Source organism: Canis lupus, chromosome 32, assembly GCF_048164855.1.
Source record: "Canis lupus baileyi chromosome 32, mCanLup2.hap1, whole genome shotgun sequence".
Classification (NCBI taxonomy): Eukaryota; Metazoa; Chordata; class Mammalia; order Carnivora; family Canidae; genus Canis; species Canis lupus.
The window spans coordinates 13001364-13026376 of record NC_132869.1 but is presented as its reverse complement, the minus strand read 5'-3'; the positions used below and the strand labels follow the sequence as shown (position 1 = coordinate 13026376).

The 25013-nt window shown below is 47.5% G+C and overlaps 1 protein-coding gene and 1 long non-coding RNA gene across 6 annotated transcripts in view; one reads left to right on the top strand and one right to left on the bottom strand.

Moving 5' to 3' along the window:
• STARD9 (StAR related lipid transfer domain containing 9) overlaps positions 1-25013 on the bottom strand; it is a 135788-nt gene that overhangs the window by 21883 nt on the left and 88892 nt on the right. For all 3 annotated transcript variants that reach the window (XM_072808780.1, XM_072808781.1, XM_072808779.1), the window contains exons 16-23: positions 23114-23293; positions 19651-19702; positions 19190-19327; positions 18131-18213; positions 17707-17810; positions 12752-12939; positions 11824-12283; positions 102-10325 (exon numbers count right to left, since the gene is read on the bottom strand). In XM_072808780.1, the coding sequence (XP_072664881.1) occupies positions 102-10325; positions 11824-12283; positions 12752-12939; positions 17707-17810; positions 18131-18213; positions 19190-19327; positions 19651-19702; positions 23114-23293 (11429 nt within the window). The remainder of the gene's footprint in view (positions 1-101; positions 10326-11823; positions 12284-12751; positions 12940-17706; positions 17811-18130; positions 18214-19189; positions 19328-19650; positions 19703-23113; positions 23294-25013) is intronic.
• On the top strand, positions 12603-17934 carry LOC140622958 (uncharacterized). 3 transcript variants are annotated; one of them, XR_012022624.1, is made up of 3 exons: positions 12603-12732; positions 14946-15148; positions 17438-17934. It is a non-coding gene; the product is annotated as an uncharacterized lncRNA (long non-coding RNA). The 3 variants fall into 3 exon arrangements; XR_012022623.1 differs by lacking the exon at positions 17438-17934 and adding an exon at positions 16302-17413; XR_012022622.1 differs by lacking the exon at positions 17438-17934 and having other exon boundaries at positions 14946-15172.

Sequence of the window (25013 nt, the reverse complement as noted above, 5' to 3'; positions counted from 1 at the left end):
CCAGAGCTTAACAAGGGAAACAGGAATATACAGCTATTAGCCTTCTCTGATTCTCTTTCAGCCCACCCCTTGCCCTTCCCTGCCAGGCTAGGGGCCCTTACCGGGCATAGAGCTCCTCCCAGGTGGACCGCACAGGCTCCTCAGCAGAGAGCGCCTCCCCTGTCCCGCTCTGTAGCACCTGCAGCAGGGCATCTGCCTCCCCAAAGCCGTGGTGCAGTTTTGCTTCTGTGAGCTCCATGCTGAGAGAGAGGTTCTGGGCCCCCACTTGTAGGGGGATCTGCTCCCTCTGCGACCAGTGAGGACCCTGGCTCTGGTCATCAGGAGGTTGTAGGGGCTTCTGTCCCTGCTCTCCAGAGCTAAGATCACATCTGGGCCCCAGTGACTCCATCAAGCCTAGCCCCACAGGGGAGCCATCCTGAACCCCACACCAATGAGTATATCTGTTATGCACTGGGAAGTCCCTCAGGCTGTGATGCTGGGGCTCAGGGGCCACGCACACCTGGGAACCAGAGCACAGCAACATCTCAGTTTGGCAGGCCTCGGTTGGGCCCAAAGCAGAACCCTGGAGCCCTGTGGACAGGGCTCTGTGGACAGAGCCCTCAGTCAACCCAGAGACAGGGCAAGGGATGAGGGGCTGGAGGTCTTCCCTTGAAGACAAAAAATCCAGAGTGGGTTGTGGCTCCACTGGAGATGCTGAACTCTCATCCCCGTGTTCTGTCTTGCTCTGCCATCGACTTGGCCCCCTACTGCTCACTGGGTCACACTCCAAGGAAGCCAGGTCATCGGGCACAAGGCCATTGGCCAGCCTCTGGCTCTGGCTCCTCAGTGAGGGTGGTGGCAGTCCACTTTGGATCAAGGTGGTTGTCCTGGGCTGAAGCTGCTGAGGCGGCTGCTCTAACAAACAAACTTGGAGTTTCGGGCTCTGCGGTAGGCCATCTGGGGAGCTTATCTTGAGGAATGGCCTGCCATCACTCCTTTCTAAGGGACTTCTGCCTTCCCCACATAGAGCCCCCACTCTCTGGGAGCCACCTGACTCATCAGTAGTTTGAGGATTATTAACCACTGGAAACCTAGAGGTGTCAAGGAGAAGGTCTGGGCTGGAGACAAGCTTCTGGTGGCCTTCAGGAGGACAAGCTGAGGGGACTGTGAGAGATAAAGAGTCTGAGGGGAACCCCAACCTCTGGGTGCTGGCACTAAGTGTGAGGATTGGGGAGGAGGCTCTGTCCACCAACAATGTACCAATGGTGCCCAGCCCCTTCTCGACCTGAGGATCCCTGACAGACTCTGCAGCACTGAGGCAGGGCTCTGGGGATTGGGAGCTGCTGAGGCTAGGGCTGCCAACGGCCAGGCAGGAGGGCACCTCTGGCTGGGAGCTGGGAGGCAGGGAGGCATCTGGAAAGGCCTGAGGGCTCACAGAAGGGAGGTTCTGCCCAAAGTGGGCTTTCTGAAACCTTACGTGGGATGTGGATGCTGGAAGGCTCTGTGGCCTGCAGTGGGTACTTTCTTCCTGAAGTTCTGAGGGCCTTGCCATTTTAGATGTCATTTCCTCTGTCTCTCTCTTCTGAAGGTTATGCGTGACATGTCCCCGTTCTTGAGGGAACATAATGGGAATATCTGAGCCCAGCACTTCAAGGACCCCACTGACCTCCTGAGGGCCGGCCTCTGGGGCCTGGAGGTGCAGGGGTGGAAAGGCCAGGTCAGTTTGGATGCCCTTGTCCATGGTGGTCTGAGTATAGCCATCTATCATAAGGGCCTGGGTCACTTCATCTGGGGTCTCCCTCTTGATGTTCTGCTCCTTTTCAGCCACACTTGGCTGAGAGAGACTCCCCAACAGCTCTGAGGTACTGTGCAGCAGCTGTGAGAGGTGGAGAGAGAGATTATGCATGCTAGTCCAGGAGACCAGACCAGAAACTGGCACTGCACGGGTTTCTGGCTGAGCAGAGATGTCGGTGGAGCTCCAGTGGAGACTGCACCCCAGGGTCTGTGTGCCCTGCTCCAAGGTGTTTATCCTGGACTGTCCCACAGGGCCACCCACCTCTGATGGATACAGCAGCATAATCTCATCTACTGGACTTGCCGCACTTCCTTCAGCCAAGAGAGGATCATTCCTCAGACAGCCTACTTCATCAGGGGTGTCCCAGAACTGGGCTCTCTTGTCAGCACCCTTACTGGGGGTTGCTCCTTCAGGGCTGTTCAGGATGTGGAGGTTCCCCAAGGCAAATGAGGAACCCCATACTCCCCAGGCCTCACATGAACCCTGGGCATTTCCAATACTGCTGTGTGTGCTCGACAGGTCCCGTGCATTGGCATGGGTGCTGAGGTGGGAGTACAGTGGAGAGTTCTGATGTTCTAGGCCCTTGTCCATGCTTGAACAACGCGTTTTGTTTGATGGTATCAGGCCCTGGGGTGTCTGGCCGCAGGAGACATCTAATGCACTGCCAAACACATACTGCTTCCAGCCAATCTGCACAGGCCTCTCTGGATGGGAGGAGAGGATGTAGGGATTGATGTCACTGGAGTCAAAGTGTAACATTTTTTTGTCTGCCTCGGAGTGCCACTTTTCAGGCCTCGCCTGGCTACCCGGTCTCTCCAGATTTTCCTGCCAGGACTCTTCCAGGGTCCTGGGTGTCCAGCTGGCCATGAAATCAGGGGTTGGCATGCAAGAAAGAGCTGATGACCTTGGGTAAGGAGGGGTAGTAGGTTTTGGGGGCCAGTGATTATCAGTCCTATTGTCCGCGTTAGATGAGGCTTTCTGACTGCAGCCCTCAGCTTTCAGAGATGTTCTCACTGCTGACTCATCCGAGAAATAGTCTCTGTGATGTGGAGACCACAATCTGTTAGGCTCCTGTATATCCTCATCTGTGGGGGAAGGGGGCTCCACAGACAAATTCAGCTCCTGAAGAGACCGGGAAGAGCTGACCACGGAGAACTGTGGTCTGGGGGAGGACCTGGAGTGTTTGGGGCCAGAGAAGACTGCAATCACAGGAAGTGAGCACCTGTGGTGGGGAGCTGGCTGCTCCCTGCCAGAGGCAGGCAGGCCAGGACTCTGGGGTGTGAGCCGTGGGGCTCCACTTTGTCCCAAAGGCATGGTGGCTGAATCTTCGAAGCCTGTCAAGAACATCTTAGACACAAAGGACTTGGCTGTAGATGCCTCCTCCGTGCCTGCATCTCTAATCTGACAGCCATCCAAGCCACCTTCATGGGAAGGTTGAGAACTCCTGTCTTGGGCAGGCTCTTTACTACCACTCAAAGCCTGGTCTCTCTGCTGACCCTCCTCCTCCCAAGGACCATCAGCTTGGTGCCTGGAGATGTGTTTTAACTTTGCTACAAACTTAGCTTGGGGACCCAAGCCACTGTGATCTCTGAATTCAGTGGAAAGTTGTGGCTTTTCTGGAAGATGCTGGATTACATTTCCTAAACATCCATGCTGTGGTTCCCCTGGAAGCTCACTCTCAACAGATCCTTCACTTAAATTCAGGGTGTGTGGTCTCTCCACTGTTAAAGGTAGTTCTGGCTTGGTTTGAGACTCTTGTGTATTCTGGCCACCTACAGAGCTGCCCTGAAATTTCCTCAGTGGCTCAGAGCACATGTCTGCAGGGGAAAAGGCAGTCTCAAGCTCTGTGCTGGGTTTCTTCTCAGCCACCTCTTTCTCAGGATCCTCTACTGACCTTGAGCTTCCATCAGCCACTGAGTGGCTCAGTGAACTTGTCCTCATACCAGGGGCAGAAGGGGAGCTGACTCCTTGAACCAGAGATAGGACAGCAGCAGAAGCAGAAGGCTCCTGAGTGCTGCTGTCTGTTGGCCCAAATTCTCTATGAATGACCTTGGGCTCAAGGCCAGGTGCCAAGAGCCCTTCAAGTTCCCTGGAACAGCTTTCTCCTCTCTCATCCATTCCACTGATTCTGGAAGGCATTATGCAGGGTGGCTGGAGAGTGTGGAGGGCAGCCTTGGAACTCTCTTTTCCCAAGTCACCATCTCTATAACCCGGTAAAGTGGAGAGTGGGGAGAAAGAGATAAGAGAAGCAATGGGTTTAGGATTGCACAAATGGCAAGGAGTTGTTCTGTTGTCTTCCTGCCCCCTAGATAGACTAAGAGTCCTGCTGTGTTCAATGTTCCCTAAGAAGACAACACAGTATGAAGCTTCCCGTGGGCATCTGCACTGGGCTTCTTCCTGAACTCCCCCAGGACTTGGGCTAGGTCTTTGATCTGGCAATGAAGTCAGTCTAGAATGTTTGCTGCCACCATGGCAGGTTTCCGCCAGCCCACAGCCAACACTCTCCTTCCTCTTCACACGCTGCTGTGAGGGAGCTTCCAGTTCAACCCTTCTCAGAGCTCTAGGCAGGTTGGTACCCTGTTTGGGACTTGCCCTCCCTTCTTCTAAGCCAGTGAAAGCCTCAAGGCATGGAGCGTAGTCTTGGATACACCCTGAAAGGCTGACAGAATTCTGAACATCACAGGTCACAAGCTGACTTTCAAAACAGGTTGTTTTTCCTCCCTTTGCAGCCACTAAGACATTACCTGAACTTCCTCCATAAGTGGTATCTAGAATTCTAGGTTCTTGATGTGCTGGGCTGCTCTCCTGACCACCAGGGAGCGTGGCCTCTATAGTCGCCTGCAGAGCTGAATGGCTTCCCCTGTGAGGAATCATGCCAGGGTCATTCAGAGGGGTCCAAGAAGGTAAGGCAGCCACTACTTTCTCTGGTATTTCCCTCCTGTCCTCTACAGCTACTGAAGGAAAATTGCCTGAGCTCTCAGGATCAGCAGAGGAAGGTGTTGTGGTTGCTTTTTTCTTTTTCTCTATGATTCCAGAAGAACTGGAGTGACATACCAACTGTTCACCAGCTCCCAGAAAAAGTCTCAATTCTCCAGAACAATAGCTTTTTCCTAGAGTTGGGGCTACATGGGAGGAAATCTGTGAGGTAGGCTGTGGGACTATGTGAGTCTCTGTGCTGGGCAGATGTTGAAAGCTGTCTGCAGGGAGGGGTGTGGCCTGAGAAACTTTCCTCTCATTAGTCAATAGATGTCCTGGTTCAGCAGAGAGAGAGGCTACATGAAATCTTTGTGCTTCAGCCTCATTTCTGGTCCTATCTGACAACGACTGGTCAGTGACCCCTGAAGAACATTCAGGTCCTAGTAAAGTCTCATAGTATGGAAGAATATTGCCTCCAGCCCCCAAGTCATGAAGCTGCTTTCCCTCGGCTTGTGCTTGTGTGATCTCTTCCAACACACCCAAGCCCATGGATGTATGAGCACAGCGCTCTGGGAGAGGCATCCTTGGCAGGGACACAGGTGCTGAGAATGTACCACTAGGAAGATAGAGATCCTCAGCCTCCTCTGCCGGACAGCCTTGACTGTTACCCTCTTCTAAGAGGCAGCTGGCCTTCTTTTCAAGTGGGCTAGAGGCCCTGTTCAGGGAAGTGGCTCTTTCTGTTCCTCTCTGTACAGCTGCCTCAGCTTCAGAAGCAAAACCATCTCTGGAACTCAAGCCCATCAAGATGCTTCTGAGGTCCCCTCCTTGGTCTTGGGTACTTACTGATCTCTTGCCCTCTGCCCCCAGGGGAATGTTCTCTGATACACAGAATTGACCATGAGATCTCATGGACGTGGATATCACAGACCCACACCAAGCAGAGTGTGCCGAGGAGGAGCCCTCTCTAATAGTTCCCTGAGGGCTATGGCTTTGGGGCTCGCCACACAGGTCCTGACTTTCTGCTCCAGTTACCAAGGGACTGTTAGGTATTTTCAAAATTGTGGGATCCAGTACATAGTCAACTGAAGAGATGCCTACAGTATCGTGTACATGAAGACAGTCTCTTGGCAGCCTTGGAGAATTCAAGGGCAAGGAACTATGCAGGTTTCCGTGAGGAGCCTCAGAGAAATCTGGCTGGCTCAGCAATGGACCAATCTCCTGGCTGGAAGATGTGCCGATACAGCACTGGCTTGGGCTAGGAAGTTGCTGAATCAGTGAAACCACTGTATTTTCCTCTTGTAGGTTCCCTCCTCTTCGCACAGCCATTTCTTCAACTCTACCTTGAACTTTAGGCTCCTCTTGTTTAGAACTACTTATACACTTGGCAACTTGGGTTTCCCAAAAATCTTTCACAGTTTCCAGTTCCTCAAGACTTCCCAAGCCACAAGGCTGCCTTGTGGGGGGGCTTGCAGATGCATTCTCTGCCTCACTCTCCTTCTCAGAAGACATCTTGGGGCTGGGCTGCAGTGGCAGAGCACTAGCCAGTGCTTTGGTTCTTGGATTAGCACAAGTGTCTGTGAACTCTCTACAAACTGTACATGTCCTTACATAATCACAAGTGTCCCTGGAGGATCTGTTTAATACAGCTGGGCAAGTGTCCTCTTTTGCAAACTTAGTGTCTTGTATACATTCCCTTGACCTAAAGGGGCTCAAGGTGATTTTCTGGGCCTGGAGACCTTCCCCAGTGCTACTGTCAACCTCCATTTCTCTAGCTTCACTATCCCTAAAGGTAACGTCATCCGTCTGTTTTGGAGAAGATGGCTGATCCTTCAAAGACACGTAGTTTCCAAAGCTGCTTGGCCTCAGGACATAGTCAGCCATCTCCTGGTCCCTCTGGTCCCAGAACACAAACTCCTTACCGACTCCCAGTGTTTGGGAAGCAGATAGCTGCTTATTCTGCTTGGATTCAATTTCCAAGATGCCATCTTCCAGCTGTATTACACTCCTAATTAGCCTGGCCATTTCATCACCACTGTTAACTCTTTTATTCTGTTTCTTTCCAGAAGGTTCTTCTTTGGGGCTTAACATTTCTTCTGACCTTCCGGGGCCTTTGGATTCATTCAGGTTTTTTTCCTGAGAGCATGTAACTGACTGGAATCTTTCATATATAGACTCTGTCTTTGGATGCTTAAACTCTTTTGAGCTATCTTTGGGATGGAAAGCTTTCCCAAGAAGCCCAGATTCATTTTTCCTCTCACCCTTGTGGGCTGGACTCTCATCTGGGGCCATTATCTTTGGACCACTTACTCTATGATGTACTGATCTGGACTGCAAAGAAATAGCAGCTTCCCCCAGCATATCGTTGTCAAGGGCTAAATTGATGGTTTCATAGATGAAATCAGACCTGGCCCCAGAAGGAAACTGTCTGTTCATATCTAAGGCCTGGGTCTGTCTTAGAACTACATTGTGATCCTGCTCTTCTTCCCCATCTGCCTCAGACTCACAAACAAGGAGAGGTTTCCTAGACCTAGAATGGCTTGAGCAAACATTGCAACAGGACTGTACAGTGGCCTTTTCTCTCTCCTTAAGTGCTGAAAGATTGTGATTATTTAAAATTCCAACTTGATTTTCAAATTCACATACTTTTGTGCTAGTAGATGAAAGAAAATGTTTGTTCTGAGCAACAAAAAAATAAACTGAATTATGGCTTTCTTCTTCAATGTTTCCAGGGCACTTCCCTCTTTCTCTGCTAACTTCCTTGGTGTTCAGATCAACTGGCCTTCCTGCTGTGACCTGTTGAGATGAGGCAGTCTTGGAATTCTGGTTTTGTAACAGCACTGGAAAATTATTCTTAAAATAAATATTTTGGAGAACTTGGTGGTCATGACCAAAGCCCCAGGCTTCTCTGGGGGATGGGGAAGGCACTCTTGATTCTCTGCAAGCCGGGATCTCTAAGGCAGTTTCTGTCAGGGCATCCCGGCTTTTGGTCACATAGAATGTCTCCAAGGGAGGTGGCTGCAAGAAAGATGGGAGTGGATTCCAGGCACCAGAGTGGGGGTACATCTTTGGACCTGACAGAAATGCAAACGAAACACTTGGGTGCCTTCTAACCACTTCCCTGGAGCTTTCCTGATAGTCTACCTTCTCTTCCTGCAGGGGCGGGTAGCCAGGGTGACTTAACTGCCCCTCCTGGGCTGCACTATTCTTCATGGGAGGAGCCCAGCCCTGGGGCCAGTGGTTTTCTTTACTGACTATGGTGATATTACTGTGACAAGGACTTTTCAAGAAAAAACATTCATCAGAGGAACTCATCCTCTGAGGCTTTCCACTACTCTGAGAAGACTCTTCCAAGTTGTTCTGCTTGACTTGACATACTTCTCTCATGGAATTTGCCATCTTGCTCTCTGCTGCAAAGACTGGTACAACATTTGTAGTTCCAGAAGTCAATGATTCTACATCTGCTGAGTAAGTTCCACTATGACTCACCTCTTTCTCTCTAATTGTAAAGAAATCTGAAGTACCTTCTAGCTCTGCACTCAAACTGTCCTGTTCTTTCTCTGCTCTCAAACACTGAATTTTGGATAAATGGACAGGAAAGTTGCTGAAATCCAGACTGCTAGATACCCCAGAACCAACTGGCAACAGCGTATCTGTTTCTTTGCCAGAACCTTGTGTCAAGGAAGCAGAGTCTTCCTCAAGGGAGGAGAAAGTTGGCCTGGATTCTCTTATAGCCTCCAACACGGGATGGGACAGTTCAGGGAGGTACTTTTGCTGAAGGGCACCCCAGTCCCTCTCGTGGGTACTGCCTACATGAGTGAATGAGGCAGCAGAGGCAGCCAAAACACTTGAAACACTGGAGTTGTTGGATGCTTCAGAGTTGCCTTCCTGGGCTGTGTCAGGGATACCTCTGGCCTGGAAGATGCCAGCAACTCGTGGCTGAAGAAGCCTATGAGACCCCCAAAATGATAGCTTGGATGTATCAGAAGCAGGGATTGTGTACACACCTCTTACACAGCAGGGCAGCTCAGTACCACATTGGGGTAGTTTGGAGGTATAGGGCAGGAGTATTTCTGCCCCTGATGGCTTTAGTTCTTCTATATTTTGCCCATGTCCAGGCCTCTCCCAACCATGGGGCTGAGATTCCTGGACATCAGGACTTGGACATAAAGAACCCACTATTCCTGAGGGGCTACTGGAATTTATCTTAGAGTCACAGGAAAACCAGGAATCCATGGACAACAGAGGACTCCCTCTTGAAAGCTGCAGGCCTTGGAGCATGTTTGTCTGTTCAGAGGAGCTTGCCTCTACCTCTGACTCAGGTTGCTCACAGGGGGGTTGGGGCGGGGGACCAAGGTAAAATGAACTGCTCATTGGCAGGATGGCATCCAGCCTGGCTACCGTTCCATTGCTGATGGGACCAAGTCTACACATTGCCTCCTGTTCTACTATGGGCAGACTGGAGGTCTGTAGGTGCCAAAAAGTCTCTGTGGGCATCTCGTCAGCTGAACTGAAGAAACCCTCTTCTTGCTGTTCTTCCCTCAGCTCCTCCTTGGCATCAATCAGGCTATCCAGGGAAAAGCTCCTGTGAGTTTGGGTGAATAGTCCACTGTTTGAGGATGTGGTAAAGCCCCTCACAGAGGCCATAACTCTGGTCCTGGGGTGGCCATGACCACTGGGGAGGTAACTGCTCCCTGGGTTGTCTGGTGGGCTTTCATACCCCTTCTCAGCCAGCGAGTCCTCAGATATTTGGCTGTCATCACTTTCAGAATTCTCTGGCTCTGGAAGACCCTGTTCCTTCCCCTGGGGGTCCTCTGGCTTCAGTGGCTCCATTAGGGCTTTGGCATAGACACAGGAGAGAGAATCCACTGAGTACCTGCTATTTGTATCAGATAAGTCCCCATTTCTATCTCTTATATGATCAACTCTTGGGCTGGAATCTGTGAGTGAGGATGTGGAATCTGGGTCTCCCACGTGGTATTGCCTCCTCAATGGGCTGCCATGAGGCAAACAAGAGGACTTTTTTACAATGTCTTTGACCAGCACCCTCTGCTGCCTTTTTGATGCCCTGCTTTGAGAAGGTGGTTTGGATTCCACCCAGAAAATCTCGGCTGCCTTTCCATGCCCAGATGCCTGTTTGGGTCCACAGGGTTGTGAGGAACTGCAACAGGCTCCTTTAGCAGTCTTGTGGGTTCCAAGGTTCTCTTCTTTTTGCCACTCAGCTCGTGTGTGGTCAGAGTCTGCTAGTCCCCTACCCCACCTGATATAGGTGGAGGGAGTGAGTGCAACTGGCTTATTATCCCTTGGCTTTAGCTTGTTAACTGAATGATCCAGAGATGCTAAGCTCTGAGACACCATCCGACAGGGCTGCTTACCCGCTCTTTCCATTTCCTGGATGCTGGCAGACTCAGAACTCACAGTGAGGCAGGTGCCTGAGACTGAGGCTCCTTTCCTTGCCAAGGCCCCCCTGGCAGTGCAGAGAGGCCCCCTGCCTGAAGAACAGTGGGCATTCTTACTGAAGTGTCCTGTCCTTGGAGGGTAAGCAGCAGCCTGGGGGAAATACTCTTCTGATGGAATTTTCTCTGATATTTGGTCAGTAGGGTCAGGCATGGTGGAGGGATCCCGATTCAGGAAAATACTGTGGAGACAAGGAAAACCATTTCAGGAAAGTAATAGGTCCCTATTTTCTGCTCACAGAGGGAATGTGAAGTTCTGCTTAGTTTGCTCTAAAAAACGTTGACTAGAACTAGGTCAATGTCACTGTTCTCTCTAGTCTTTGAGGTCAGAGAAAAGCTCTACAGGTACAAAAAGGAACTATGGACTACAATCCTGGTATCAGAGAGGCCCAGGTACACTCTGCTGTTCAATTTATTTATCTTATAAAAAGACTGAACTGAATCTGAATCTAATTATGATTTTAGGAAAACTTGCACTTAATAGGCAGTATGAGGAGTAGAGAAACAATCTAAATGACACCACAAGGAATCAAACAGGCAAATCTATAAGTGGCATATTCTACAGAACTGATCCACTTTTAACAAATCAATGATAAGAAGAAATAAAAATGAAACAAAAGTATTATTAAAAGGAACTGAAAAAATATAACCACACACAGTGTGTGAATCCTACTTGGATCTTAATTTGAACAACTGTAAATAGGTATTTCTGAGGCAATCAGAGAAATTTGATATGGCCTAGGTTTTAGATAATAGTGAATAACTGATCTTAATTTTGTTAGGTGAATAGTGACAATGTGGTTATAAGAAAAGTCCTTATTTTTTTAGAAGTGTATACTTGATACAGGATTGAAATGACATGATATCTGGGAGTTGCTTTAAAAATACTTCATCAGAAAAAGGAAGGAAAAGAGATTAAAGTAAGCATGGTAAATCTTTGTAACTGCTGAATGTGGGAGCTAGCCATACTATTCTCTCAACTTAGTTTATGTTTGAAAAATTTTAATAAAAATTTTTTTAAAAGCCTGCCTCGTAGAGAGGTAAGCGAACAGAACCAGCAGACATGATCTACATACTATTAGCAAGGCCCTGGGCTAGGCCTAGAGGATATAAAGAAGCAGACACAGTCCCCTGCTTCATTCTCACCTTGACTAAATGCGAGGAGTAAAGGAGAAAACAAACAAGGATGATCCCAATTGGACCAAGGTCAAAAGGAACACTGGTTCCATTACTCACTCACCAGTTGGAAGGTAGAGTCAGGAAGCTCACATAAGGTGTCAGGACAGGCAGGAGGCAGAGACAGGAAGAGTGTGGGAACCACATCAGGCATGAGGAGGGATGAGATGGAGGTGGTGTCAGAACAAACACAAGGAAATGTATGTGGATAGCCAGGATCTAAAGAGCAGGTGAAAAATGAGGTTGAGAGTCTCACTTGGAAATTACCAAAGCAGCAAGGGTTGCCACTCAGAATGGGAGAAGGTAAAAGCCTGAGTCTTAGAAGATCTCACCTACAGAGAAAGAAGAGCAGTCAGAAGAGGGAAAAAGTGGTCAGGAAGAGAGGAGTAAGCAAATCTTTCCATTTCACATATTGAGAAACTGAAGCTCTGGGAAGTAAAGAACACTGCCTGGGCAAGAAGGCCATAAACCTCAATGATTCCAGGTGACCACCACTGGCTGTACCTGTGTAGCTGGGGAAAGTACCAGCTGCAGAGCCCTCGGAGGCTCAAAGAACTGCAACCTGGCAGTCGGCTTCTATGTTGAGGTCCTGGGAGCATGGCATCAGTGCTGGGTACCCAGTATGGGGGCTTTTGGGTGCAGTCATCCTGGAGCCAACACGATGCTTTGGATGGCTCCAGTCCCTTCTGGGACTCCAGTAGCCTCTGCTTCTTGATTCTCTCTAGCTGGAAGGAGGCCTTTCTTCGCCGGATGTCCCGCTGTGCCACCCGAAGTGCGTTCCTGCACCCAAGCCGCAGTCTCACTTCCCTCTTCTGACTTCGGACCAGTGGGGATAGCTGAGTCTCAGAATCTGTCTGAAGCCAAGCACCAGATGGCACACAGGCCTTGAGTTCTTTCTCTGCTACGTGGTCTTGCTGCTGCAAACGGGTCAGCCAGATCTCGTCTCCGAGCAGCCACTGCTGGTCTGGGAACCAAAGACACCATGAGAGAAGGTCAGCACCTCCCTCCCTGCCCCTGTGGCCTAGATTCAGACATCTCTGGCTGTGGTTGGACATGAATGGAGGGGAAGTGCTGGCCAGAGGTGATATGGTAGGATGAAAGCTACTGGGCCTCCTTACCACAGGGCTAGAGAAGGAAGCCCCCAGGCCTTAGCACATGCTGGGGCAGGCAGCAAAGCATGGATAAATATGCACGTGAAGAGAGAGCAGAGGGTCCATCACTCTGAGGGGCAATAAGGAAGGTAGCTTCCCCTTATTCTTGCTTCCAGTCCCTTATAAGAACCTCTGGTTTCTAAAAGAGGGGAAAGAACACCTAATACCAAAGATTCCATCATATCACAAAGAAAACAAAGGAGAGAATATAGAGGGATATGGAAGCATGAAGATGAAGAGATGAGAAAGTGAAGCAGACACGGTGAGCACTGGGTACCTACTGTCTTTAATTTGCCGGCTGATGTGCGCCTGGTCCAACTCCAGATCCTGTTTGGCTCTAATCTGTCCCGCTAGGATTCGCTGCCTCAAATCCCCCACGTAGTGCTGCTGCTGAATCTGGGCTCTGTGGGGCGCCTCTCCAGCCCTCAGTGGCTGGTGGTCCTCGTCACTCAGCTCTTCCAGCACTCTCCTATCACAGAGGGGCTGGGGTTACCCAAGGGAAATGCAAACCTAGTTCAGGACAAACCGGTGGCAGTCTTAAGCCTTTCTGAGAGCCCCAAATTCAACAGGGCAGAGAGGGCTTTCAAATTCTGGCAACTTGGGACACATAAGCATGCTGTCACAGGCAGCTCATGATGTCACAGTATGGGAGGGGAGAACTGTCCTTAGACTAGCATATTCTTAGACTGTGAGTTTACCAGAAACACAGGTTCATTCTGGTTAAGGAAAATGACCAGAGAGGAAGAAAAGCAGCTTTAAAAAACAAACATTTTAGCTAAATCAAGAAGCGTTGTCCTCTATAAAATAAAAAGGTATCTGCTTAAAACCTGCTGGAAACAGAGTACAGCAGAAGCTCCAACAAACATTAGGTAGTGGAAACTCCTACATATTCAGACATTATGATTGCATCTCCATTTTCTGAAACAGAAATCTTCTGTGACCTGGGAGTAGAAGACAGTTAATCTAGAGGAGAGAGAATTTGTGTGTGTAGCAGAAGAACCCAAGGAGAGCTGGTCTCCACTAGAGGGCAGTTCTCAGTGAATGAGCCCAACAATAGGGTTCAAGAGTTTTAGACTCTACCATAACTTTTAGAGATATACATGAAGTACTTACTGGTGAAACTGTCTGGGATCTATTTAGATCCAGATTAGAGAGAACAGGGGAGAGTGGAAAGGGAGTGGGGATATAAATGAAACAAGATTAGCTATGACTTGATCACTGGTTATATATTTGGAATTATCCATAACACAAAATTTAAAAAGAATTCTAGATTGCAGTCATGCTTTATTCTACCATCAGGTTCTTGTGTGGCCATGGATGAATTAGAGCCATCCTCTGAAGCCTGATAGCTTCTACCTGCATGGCTTTTCCAAAGGAAAACACATGGCCTCCTATGCAAGGACCTCACAGCAGGGTCTCTCTATCCCTGTCATTCAGGTTCCTAAAGGAGGCAACTGCATGGGCATTCCAGGATGGTAGGAGTAGGAAGTGGCTGGAGAGATTAGGAGCTGCCGAGGGCTAATAAAAAAAGCTCCAGTCTGCCTTCCTTTAGCCCGCATTCCAGTCCCAGGATCCCATGACTCTTTAAGTCCCACTTAATAACTTGACACTAGATAGTCTGAACACTAGTACTCTAGGGGGTTCATCTGGCTTAAATTTACTACTTTACAAAGGCAGAATGAAATCACAGAGGGTGTATCAAAGCAGAGGTCCATAAACTATAGCCTATGGACCAAATGTGGTTCACTGTCTGTTTTTCTAAGTAAAGTGTTATTGAACACTCATTTACTTATGTATTATCCAGGCTGCTCGAGTAGCTACAGCAAAGACTGTATAGCCCACAAATCCTAAAATACTATCTGGTCCTTTACAGAAAGTTTGCTGCCTCTGTCTTAAAGGAAAGGATGATTTCTTTATGCAACCTTAAGAGGAGAATGAAGGATGAATGGGGAGGTTGGAGAGTGTGGGTAAGAGGTGACACAATAGCAATCTCTTCCATAGGAAGGCTATGAGGTGCCTCAACCTACAATGGGTCCAAGGACTTAGGCCCAGATCCTTGAGCGAGTATGCTCTGGGGAAGACTGACGCTGACCGCTATGAGCAAAAGGCAAAATACACACACTGGAATGTACCAGAAAGAGGGAAAGCACCCTCTGTCACATGTGAGGCAAAAGGCTAGGGACAGCAATTAGAACAGAAACTCAGTTAACACCACACAGATAGAAAAAGCCATTAATAGGAAACTATACATACATATATATAGTTTGCATTGCTACTCCAAATTTTGTCTGACCACAGATATGGCTGAATTACAAACATGACCGTCAAAGGGTCTTAGACAAACCAAGCTAAAGCCCAGACCATCAGATGCAAAGAGCAAGAAGGGTATCTGTATTCTTAATTCCCAGAGAGTATTCACAGCTTCCTTCTCTCCCTGTCTCCCAACCCTCAGATTCACAATTTGCTTCTCCACAGGAGAGGATTCCCTCTACTCTTCCCCCAGCAGCTAGCCAGTTTCTGCAGATCCAATGCAGCTTCCTGAACAGTACCAAGATCTGCACGGAGAAGCTGTCTGGGATGATCACAATAGACCCAGCACATTCACCTGAGATGCCACATGCCATCAGACTGAAAAATGGCTCCTCTGCTAAACACATCATTCATCTCCCAGAAAGCAGGTGGAAAAAAAAATACCAACCTTATGTTACATATCTGGGTAGATTACTACTGGCAAGTCTTCAGTTACCTGCCAGCCAAGGACTTCTGTCTCTATCAGATGACTACCTTTCATCTTGGGTGACTCCAGCATCTCCCCACTGCTGCTTGGTCACCTGCTTGCCAGGACTCCATCATGCCCTCCCCTACTCTCTCTCCTGGCCCTCCCAGCTGCTTCAAGGTCTGACAGCTTCTGCAGCAGAATGCAGCAGTGTGTACTCACTAAGGCAGCAGTGGCAGTGGCAGCAGCAACAGGGTCTCCTAGGCTCTAAGTGCTTAAGGTTAAGCCCCCAAAATTCCAAAGGGGAAAATGCAAAAATTGGTTTTCAAGGACAAACTCCTCTCTGGTCTAGATCACTGCTGCAAAGGGAAAAAAAGAGGCAGGCTGTCCAATTCCTTTGGCTCTGGAGTTAGCTCTAGCTTTGCAGATTCCCTATGAGTGCTCCTTCACAGAGAAAAATGAGGGAAGAAAATTCTAGGCAAGGGGAGGCTTCAGAGCTAACTCCACCAGAGCAGATGAGACTCTCATGGAGACACAATCACAAACCCAGTCTGGGAGCCCTGGTGACAACATGGAGATTTCTCCTCTCTCACGGGTTCCTTCCCCAGTCCCTCTGCCCATCACAGGCTTGAGCCCCACACCACTTCCCTTCCAGCAAGGGCTGGCACACAGATGCTAGCTACGGTAGCAGTAGCTACATAGGACCAGCCCAGCCAACAGGCTCCTGGAGCTAGTGCTGAAGAGTGGAGGCAGGGAGTTGGAGAGGCCTTGATTCTCCAATCCCTCTCTGAATGAAAGGGTGCATTCTTGGTGTTACTGAAAGGTCACGTCAGTGCCCATGGGGCTAGAGAGCCCAAGAAGACCTAAAGAGAGCTGGAAAAGACCAGTGTTCTCTGGGGTGGATAGCCCGGCTGGGACAAGGTGGGAGGCATGAAAATCAAAGGGAGGTTGTGTGCCTGGGCAGCTTGGCACACAGGCCTCCAGCGGCAGGGCTGGCAGTGTCAAGTAGAGGGAAAAGCACTCCATGTGTACTTGCTTTTTCAGCCCCTATCACAAGGATTTCCTGGAGACAGATGGTAGTATCTTTACTTGGACTTTATTTTTACTTTACTTAGATGTGAACGAACAGACTCAGAGACTCAATAACTTGCCTAAGGCCACACACAGCTTTTACTTCAGAAACTCATGATGTAAGCAGCTTTATCTAACTCCAGTGCAACTCTTCAGTATCACAGCTCATTAAGTTGCAGAGTTGTTCTCCATATACCTGTGAACTCTAGGAAAGAGCTCCTATGTGTCTTCTCATCAAAAACCTGCCCTGAGACGAGGCCTTCTTTCATGACTACACTCTAACAAAACAAAAGCTCCGGCCACTCCTTAGTCTGCCTTGTCCTTGATACGCTCCACTTGTATCATCTCTCCCAGTTTCCCTGTCACCCCACAGAGGCCTCAGTCATGAAACACTGGGGCCATTCTGCCTTAGACCCTGCCTCATCCTTTGGTCCTTAGTAGCCTGCATGTGAGGAACTTGCTGTTGATGCTCCCTCCATCATAGCACCTCTAATCCTACAGCCAATACCCCTCACCACTAAGGTCAGACCCAAGACTGCCATCAGTTGCCAAAAAATGCTCCTGGCCTGAGAAAAGAGCAGCTAGATCCCTCTGAAGGAAAGGGCCATTATAACCCTCCCAGAGCCCCATGCTCATGGTGCTGGGCAGCTTCCCACCACCAGTGGTTTCACAGACCCTGAGTCTCCTGCTGACATTTTCTACAGAATGTCCCCAAGTCAGAGGCTGCTTTGACTTACAGGAGGGACACCACTGTTCCCAGTATCAGACCTATGAGACATAGATCTGGGAGGGTACTCTATGTAGAAATGGATCAAGAATGACTATGAAGAAAAGTAGTTGCCACCAATCACATATATAACTTTGACTCCATGCTTCTGTGGTCACAATGCAGGTGAAGTGGGTATGAAAGGGCAGAACCTCAAGATATTTGCATATTGTTCCTGGAGTTTCTGACCCTCTTATGTGTAGTTCAGGACCACTGGCATTAAGAGAAAAAAAAAAAAAAAGATTCAGTCCCACATTATCTTTAAAAATTTGGAGGAAGCCAATGGTCCTGGAAGTTGACACACCCTGTGAGACCACATACAGACAGTCTAGAATTTAAAGGGGAATACAGGGAGGTAAGCTCAGAAGCAATTTCAAAGGTATGTAAGATCATGTCACATTCAAATCTTGACAGAGGCAAGTGGTCATAGGAAACATCCAGTGATATACTCCTTTCAGTGATGAAGACAGTTGCAATACTGAAGAGGAAATGCATGAGGGCCAAGACTGCTTCCCTAACAACTACAAGCTACACAGCTAGCTCAAGATCTCTCAAACACTTGCACAGGCCTCATTCAGAGCTTTGCTGCTACACTCACCTCCCCTACCCCACCACTCCATGTTGTAATGAACGAAGAAGTAAGAACAATAGGTACCACAGCAAAATGAGCACATGTTTTTCACCTTTTCTTCCAAAGCAAAGGGCTAATACCCAACCGGGAGGTAGTGACATCTCCATCCAAGTCCAACCATTCCAAAGAGCCACTGCCACCGACAGCCTCTCCAACCTAGGAATGAAGAAGAAAAGCAGTGAGATTGCTGTCATCATCTCTACTCCAAGAGGACCAAAGCTCAAACTTGTCCCTTAAAAAGGAGAACCAGGGGGGCAGCCCGGGTGGCTCAGCGGTTTAGCACCGCCTTCAGTCCAGGGTGTGATCCTGGAGACCCGGGATCGAGTCTCACGTCGGGCTCCCTGCATGGAGCCTGCTTCTCTCTCTCCCTCTCTCTCTCTGTCTCTCTCATGAATAAATAAATAAAATCTTAAAAAAAAAAAAAAAAAGGAGAACCAGGGAGGCTGGTAGCTACCTTGAAAACATAGCACACTAACCTGCCTTCTCTGCCGCAGGACAGCGGCCTCTGCTGGGTGGTTGAATCGGAACTTCTGCGCTTTCCCCAGGGTTATGACTGCTCCTGTGGCAAAGACAGATGAGAATTCATCAACAGCTCACATTTTTTATGTTGTTTTTAAAAATATTTATATATATATTTTATATATATATTTTATATATATATAAATATTTACTTATTTATTTTCTTTCTATTTATTTATTTGACAGAGAGAGAGCCGGAGAGCACAATCAAGGGAAGAGCAGAGAGGGAGGGAGAAACAGACCCCCTGCTGAGCAGGGAGCCTGACCCAGGGCTTGATCTCAGAACCTTGGGATCATGACCTTAGCCTAAGGCAGATGCTTAACTGTCTGAGGCACCCAGGCACCCCCATAGCTCACGTTTTGAGTACATACCATGTGCAGAGCACCTTTCTGGGAGACAAAATCCTGCCCTCAACAAGTTGATAAATTAGGTAAGAGTAATTGGTTATTGCACAGCTTATGTACTGAATTAACAAAATGAACAGGAGTTCTACTACTCCAAGGGAAAGCAAAATGGATTCCCTGTGGAATAGTGAGGGAACGTTTCATGGAAGAGTAGGAATCTAAGCTCAGCCTTAGAGGAGAGACAGAATTTGAATAGATCAACAAGAGCAGTAATAGTAATAATGATAAGTATTTACTAGGTGCCAAGGACACTGTGAAGATCACATGAACTAACTCATTCAATCCTCACAACAAACCTCTTACTGCTCTTTTACAGATGAGAAAACTGAGGTTCAGGGACTCCCCCAAGGACACAGAGGTAACAAACATAGGTACAAATTTCAGAGAATCATTCTTTACCCTGGGACCCTGGAATTGGGGCTTCCTTGTTTATGGGAAGAGAGTGGTATTAGGAAATCTTCAGATCTCTGGGTGCAGAGATGTCTGCGGAGAGATGGGACTGGGTGCCCCATCTTTAAAGCCTGCTCCACTAAGCTCTCTGGGTTTGGCCCATGAGAATGGAGTGAGTCCATCACTCATTCTGGCATAAATAGGGCTACAAGCAGTCTTACCTTGGGTGAGACGACAGGAGGCAGTGACCTCCCGGCCATTGACTGTGCAGCGGGCCCCACGGGCAGGCCGCAGAATGACTACCCCACAGGCACTGGTGATAGTGCAGTGATCTCTCTCAATCCATTGCCCCTGCAGGACTACACAAGAGATGGAGGTTAGTGGGGTGGGGAGACAACCCAGAGAAACACCCTTTCTATGAGATCAGAATCCACTCTGGAAGATCTTACATTATGACAAGAGAGAAGAGCCACCACCTGAAACCACCCAGACCTGGATCTTCCCACCATCTGGGTCTCCTCCTATCATGTCTCTGACACACACCCACATCATAGCAGCAAAAGAGGAACAGCCTCTTGATCTTCAAAGATTCCTTCCTCCCAGAGCATCATCAGGTTCCTCTTAAGAGATTGGTTAGGCATGAGTACCTGCCAGTGTCAGACTCAAATATTCTATCACTTACCAATATCCTGTTCCTGTTCTGAGTCAATCCTTCCTATTTTTGTTGTCCCCTCCTAAAGGGAGAAACAAAGCCCTTTTAACAAGAATAAAAAGGGACACAGCCTACCCCCAAAGCAGAGTCCACTGGCTGAAGTGTTATCGCTGTCTCCCCACACCCACTCTGGCATTTTCCATACCACCTCTCGGCTTTGGTCCAGGTTGTTCTGACTGCGCTGCCCACTCACTGCAGCCTAGGAAGCCCCTGAGAAGGCAGGGGCAGACAATATGTAAGAAAACAGAACCAGCTCTTTGCAAAGCCAACAAGTGCTGGCAAGCTCCTTTCTGTGCCACAGCCTGATGTTAGGGAATTAGCTATGGCCACTGGCCAGAGATTTTCTAGTCTGAGGAAGTGGGCACATAGGCAGAATTTTCCTCCAGGGACTAAGGTTGGTGTAATCCAAGTTTGGTCCATTTAGTCTCAAAGAGACACACATTCTATGAGGATGCATGGAAGCACAGGATTTTTACCTTCTTGGTCCATAGAAGAAGTTCGATAGATACCATGTTCTAAGAAGAAGAAAGCACAACTAGGAGAAAAGCATATCTAGAATCAAAAAGGACTGGAAGAAAGTATAAGAGAGGAGGGGAAAATGGAGTTAGCATAAATGAATTACTGGGTAAGTAGAGGACAGGGCCTCTTGGTCCTTGGATTATGGCAATTCTTTTAAGAACACATAGCTCGGGATCCCTGGGTGGCGCAGCGGTTTGGCGCCTGCCTTTGGCCCAGGGCGCGATCCTGGAGATCCCGGATCGAATCCCACATCGGGCTCCCGGTGTATGGAGCCTGCTTCTCCCTCTGCCTGTGTGTGTCTCTCTCTTTCTATCATAAATAAATAAAAATTTTAAAAAAATAAACTTACTTTAAAAAAAAAAAGAACACATAGCTCTGTTTGGGGAAGGCAGCAACATGACAATAGAGATGCTGAGTTTAGGTACATATTTATCATGCATTAAATAACCATCCACAATGTCCCAGGAATTATGCTGAGTACTTGATAAACATCTCTTATTTAATCCTTAAACAACCTAAAATATAGTTATTATCCCCCTTTTATATATGAAGAATCTGAAACTGATGGGCAGGGAACCCACATACTAAATAGGAGAGTCATGGATAGAATTGAGGTCTCTCTGGGCCTGAGCCCAAGCTTGTTCAATCTCACTGTACTACTTCTCCCTAGTAGCTGATGGCTTTGAAGTAACCAGAGTGTTTCCCACTAGGTTTCACTGTTAGCAGTCAGAAAGGGGAAGCCCTTGCAGCTCCCTTAAAATAGCTGGTGACAAGGCAGGCTCCTGGAAGTAATGAATGAGACTCTGGCCTTACTGGGTTTGCACAGAGAAGCAAAGCCTAGCCTTTCCTGCTCAGCCACTGAGGACCACACAAACAAATGGATGCTGGCCTCTACAAACACCACCAAACAAAACTGAGGAAAAGGAGTTAAGACTCCTCCTGCCAGTTCAGGGTCAGCCCTGATGATGAAATGCATTTCTTACAAAAAGATAAGGTCACCACATATCACAACTTCTACATCGAAGGGCATAAATCACCACAAAACACAGTGGCATCTCATTTAACATGGGTTTAGTCGATGCCTGTGCTTGCTGTCCCCTCTGCTCACTTATGCAGGGAGAGTTAGCAGCACAGGGCAATTAGGAGAATGAAGTCCAGGATACCAGAAACCTGTGTTCCGCCCACCTTTCCTCTGTCATCTTCCCACCCAAGCTACTTCTCCAGGTGACCCAAGGGAAAAAAGCTTCCTGGGTATTGTTAGGGATTAGTTCCAGGTCTATAATCAAGAGAGCAATGCAAACAAAAAACACAGAGATTCTTGAGCAATTACTGCCATACTATTACCCAAACCATGAACTAAACAAAAAGTGAGAAAAAGGGTACATATATATCCCGCAGAAATGCCAGGATTAGAACTAGACTGAACCCTCATCCCTCAGGTTCACTGGAAATGCATCAAGGAGGGGGCACTACCCTCAGAACACATGGGCCCCGCAATGAAAACCAGCACTCCTACATTTCAGATGAGGCCTGCACTCATCTCTTGTCTCTGATTCAATCTCAGCCCCGTCCTTTAGCTACCCTGAGCTCTACCACTGGACTTCTAGCTTCATCTGTTTGCTCTGCACCCAATCAACACAGCAGATTAGTTCTACTCAAATATTAACCATTTTAATCCACCTGGTCTCTTCCAGACCTCCAACTTCTCTCTGTGGTTCTGACTAATGGAAGGATTTGACAGATAGCCTTTGATATTTAGATCTGTTATTTAGGTAACAGACACTTCTGCCCAAGGCATTTTCACTGAGCTAATTTATACTCACTTTGTTGAACATAAGCTACTTTAACTTTCTGAGAGGCTCAGTGTCCGACAGCTTCCCAGAGGGCTTATCCTAAGATGAGCTTTGCTAATATCTCACTACCATGTGCACTGCAGCATTAGGAGCCAGATTTCTCCAGGGATAGGAGTAGCATTATGTATTCCCCATAAACTGTTCCTTTCAAATGGCAGCTGGGGACAATTAGGAGAATGAAGATTGGATTTTCAGTGAACCTAGGGATTTTGGTCATATAAAGTATGTTCTGCCATCCACAGGGCCTGTCCTTCTATTGGAAGGCATTTTTGATGAGGACAGGATATGACTTACCTACTACTGGGGACTAACTCTCAAAATGCTTCATTTAGAAATGAGGACCTGGCTCTATGTGACAAAGAACCCTGCGATCCAGGTCCTTCTTGGAAGGCAGAAGCTTCATTCCATTGTTCTTGGACAGCTGCATATTGTGCCCTGCCCCACCCTGCTGGTCCACCAGCCCTCTGGGCTCATGCTTTCTTTAAGCTTTCTGCATCTACTTTTATTCTCCTCTCTTCTTTCCCTGGTAAACCTAGTAAGGGAGAAGCAGAAGGTGCACTTTTTGCTGACTTGAGACTTGAAGAATGGGAAGGTATTAGAAGGAAACTTTCAGATCTTTGATCCCCTCTTTAGCTTTTGAAAGCCATCTGTGAGCAGCCTGAATGTACAGAGCTCGGGAATGTCCGTGGTATTTCAAGGTTAGGATTTCACCTCCATGCCTGCACTCCTGTGCTTTAGAAAGCCAGAAAAGGAATATAAGAAGTATTAGTCTTACTTTAAAATGAGATTAAATCACAGAGAACAAAAGTAAGTTATATAAGAGCAACAGTAGCAGCCACAGAAAAACAAATAATTGTTCTGATTTCGTCTTCTACTCTAATCACACAAAAGCAAATGAATCACGATTGGCTGGCTAGCCCAGTTTCCTGAAGGCAAACCTGAAGGCAGTTCTGTGACATCTGGCTCAATTCACAGATGCCTGGTCACTGTCCTTGGCTTCTCCCTCAGTGACCTCTGGGGCCAGTGGCTCAGGAAAAGAGGGAATGCACCAGCCTGCTCACCTTGAGGTGATAGAGCACGACACCTGTGCTAAGTACATCGTCCTCCAAGGCCATTAGGTGTGGCAGGCTGGAGTCAATGACTACCCCAGCCCTCCTCCTGTTGATGTCCACTCTGTAATTCTCCACAAGGGCCTTCCACTCATTCCACTTCTGGGTCCAGTCTTTAGTCAGATGGTCTATCTACAGAGATAGAGGAAGCGGTTTCAGACACCCCGCAGGTAGAGCAAAATTAAGGTCAGAAGTCATCCTGGCCTGATAGCTCATGGCATTCCTTCCTGCCTTTCCTCACTGTTATTATTCAAAGCTCCACAGAGGCCCTTGAGCCTCCTCTGTGAGTTGTGTTTTCTAACATCTCTTCAATAAGCAAGTGTTACTTTTATAAATAGCAACTCCCTCAGTGTTATTTTTAAAGTTTTCTGCAACAAGCATGTATTGTTTTTGTAACTTGAAAAAAAATGCCATATATGTTATTTTCATTAATTGATGTGTTAGTCATATGTCTATGTTTATAATTTCCCTTTCCCTATTCCTTTTCCATATGATACATACTAAGGATCCTTTTATGAGCCAACACTTCTTTCCCAAGGTGCAGAACCTCAAATCCTAATATAAGCTTGTATGGGGCTCAAAGATATACAAAGCACCAAGAGGAATCTCCTCAGATAAAACAAAGACTGTAAGAAACTGGTCTGAAGGAACATGTAGTAACAACAATAAAATACTGAGGCTTACTATATATCAGGAACAGAGTTTTAAAAATATGTAGGGGTCTGTATCTCTCATGAATAAATAAATAAAATCCTTTAAAAAAAACGATATGTAGGGGCACCTGGGTGGCTCAGTGGGTTAAGCATCTGACTTGATTTCATCTCAAGTCATGATCTCAGGGTTGTAAGACTGGGTTCCACATTGGGCTCTGCACTAGGTGTGGAGCCTGCTTAAGAATCTCTGGGACGCCTGGGTGGCTCAGTGGTTGAACATCTGCCTTTGGCTTGGGGTGTGATCCCACAGTCCTAGGATGGAGTTCCACATAGGGCTCCCTGCATGGAGCTTGCTTCTCCCTCTGCCTGTGTCTCTGCCTCTTTCTCTGTGTGTCTCTCATGAATAAATAAAATCTTAAAAAAAAAAAAAACCTCTCTCCCTCTCCCTCTGTCTCTATCCACTTCCCTCTCTAAAAATATATATATATATATTAATATCATATATAATATAATATAGCAAGTTAGAGGCCTTAAGCTAAGGCCACCTGGGGAACGTGAATAAACAGTGTTGAATGCAAGGTGGTTTTTTTCTTCTTTTGGTGGAAATTTCCTAGGCAGGGAAGTTATTCTGGGAATGGAAGAACTGAGGAAGCCCAAGAAAAGGACCTGGGTCCATTTCTCAGAAAATGGATACTTGAGAAAAAACTAAGTATGCCAAGTTCAGGCACAAGTGTTTTACCCCAGAAATGTTACTTTTAATGTTATAATCATTGAATTGAAGTCTGCAAAGAATAAGACTACAGGGTACCCATGGATTAGGACCTAGCAAAGGTGAGCAGCAAGGCACTCTGGCTTACAGTTTAGCCTGCCTGGCTCAGCTACCTGGAGGTACCACTGAACACACTTCCCCTTCTGGCTGGTTTTCATCACATACTCCTATGCTGCCTAAGGTCATCAGGCCAGCAAGTGGCAGATTCAAGACAAGGTCTGCCAAAATATATAAAACTGCTAATGAGCGTGAATGATTTTGACTCTGTACCTTATCTTTTATGTATATAGGTGTGATATATTCTGAACCAAAAATTAGAACATATATTTAAATACAGAATTTTTGAGAAATGTCTGGATGTGTGATGTAGTTTTAAAGTTTAGTTTGGGTAACAAAATATTGACATAGCCAGGATACTTTATAATGTATA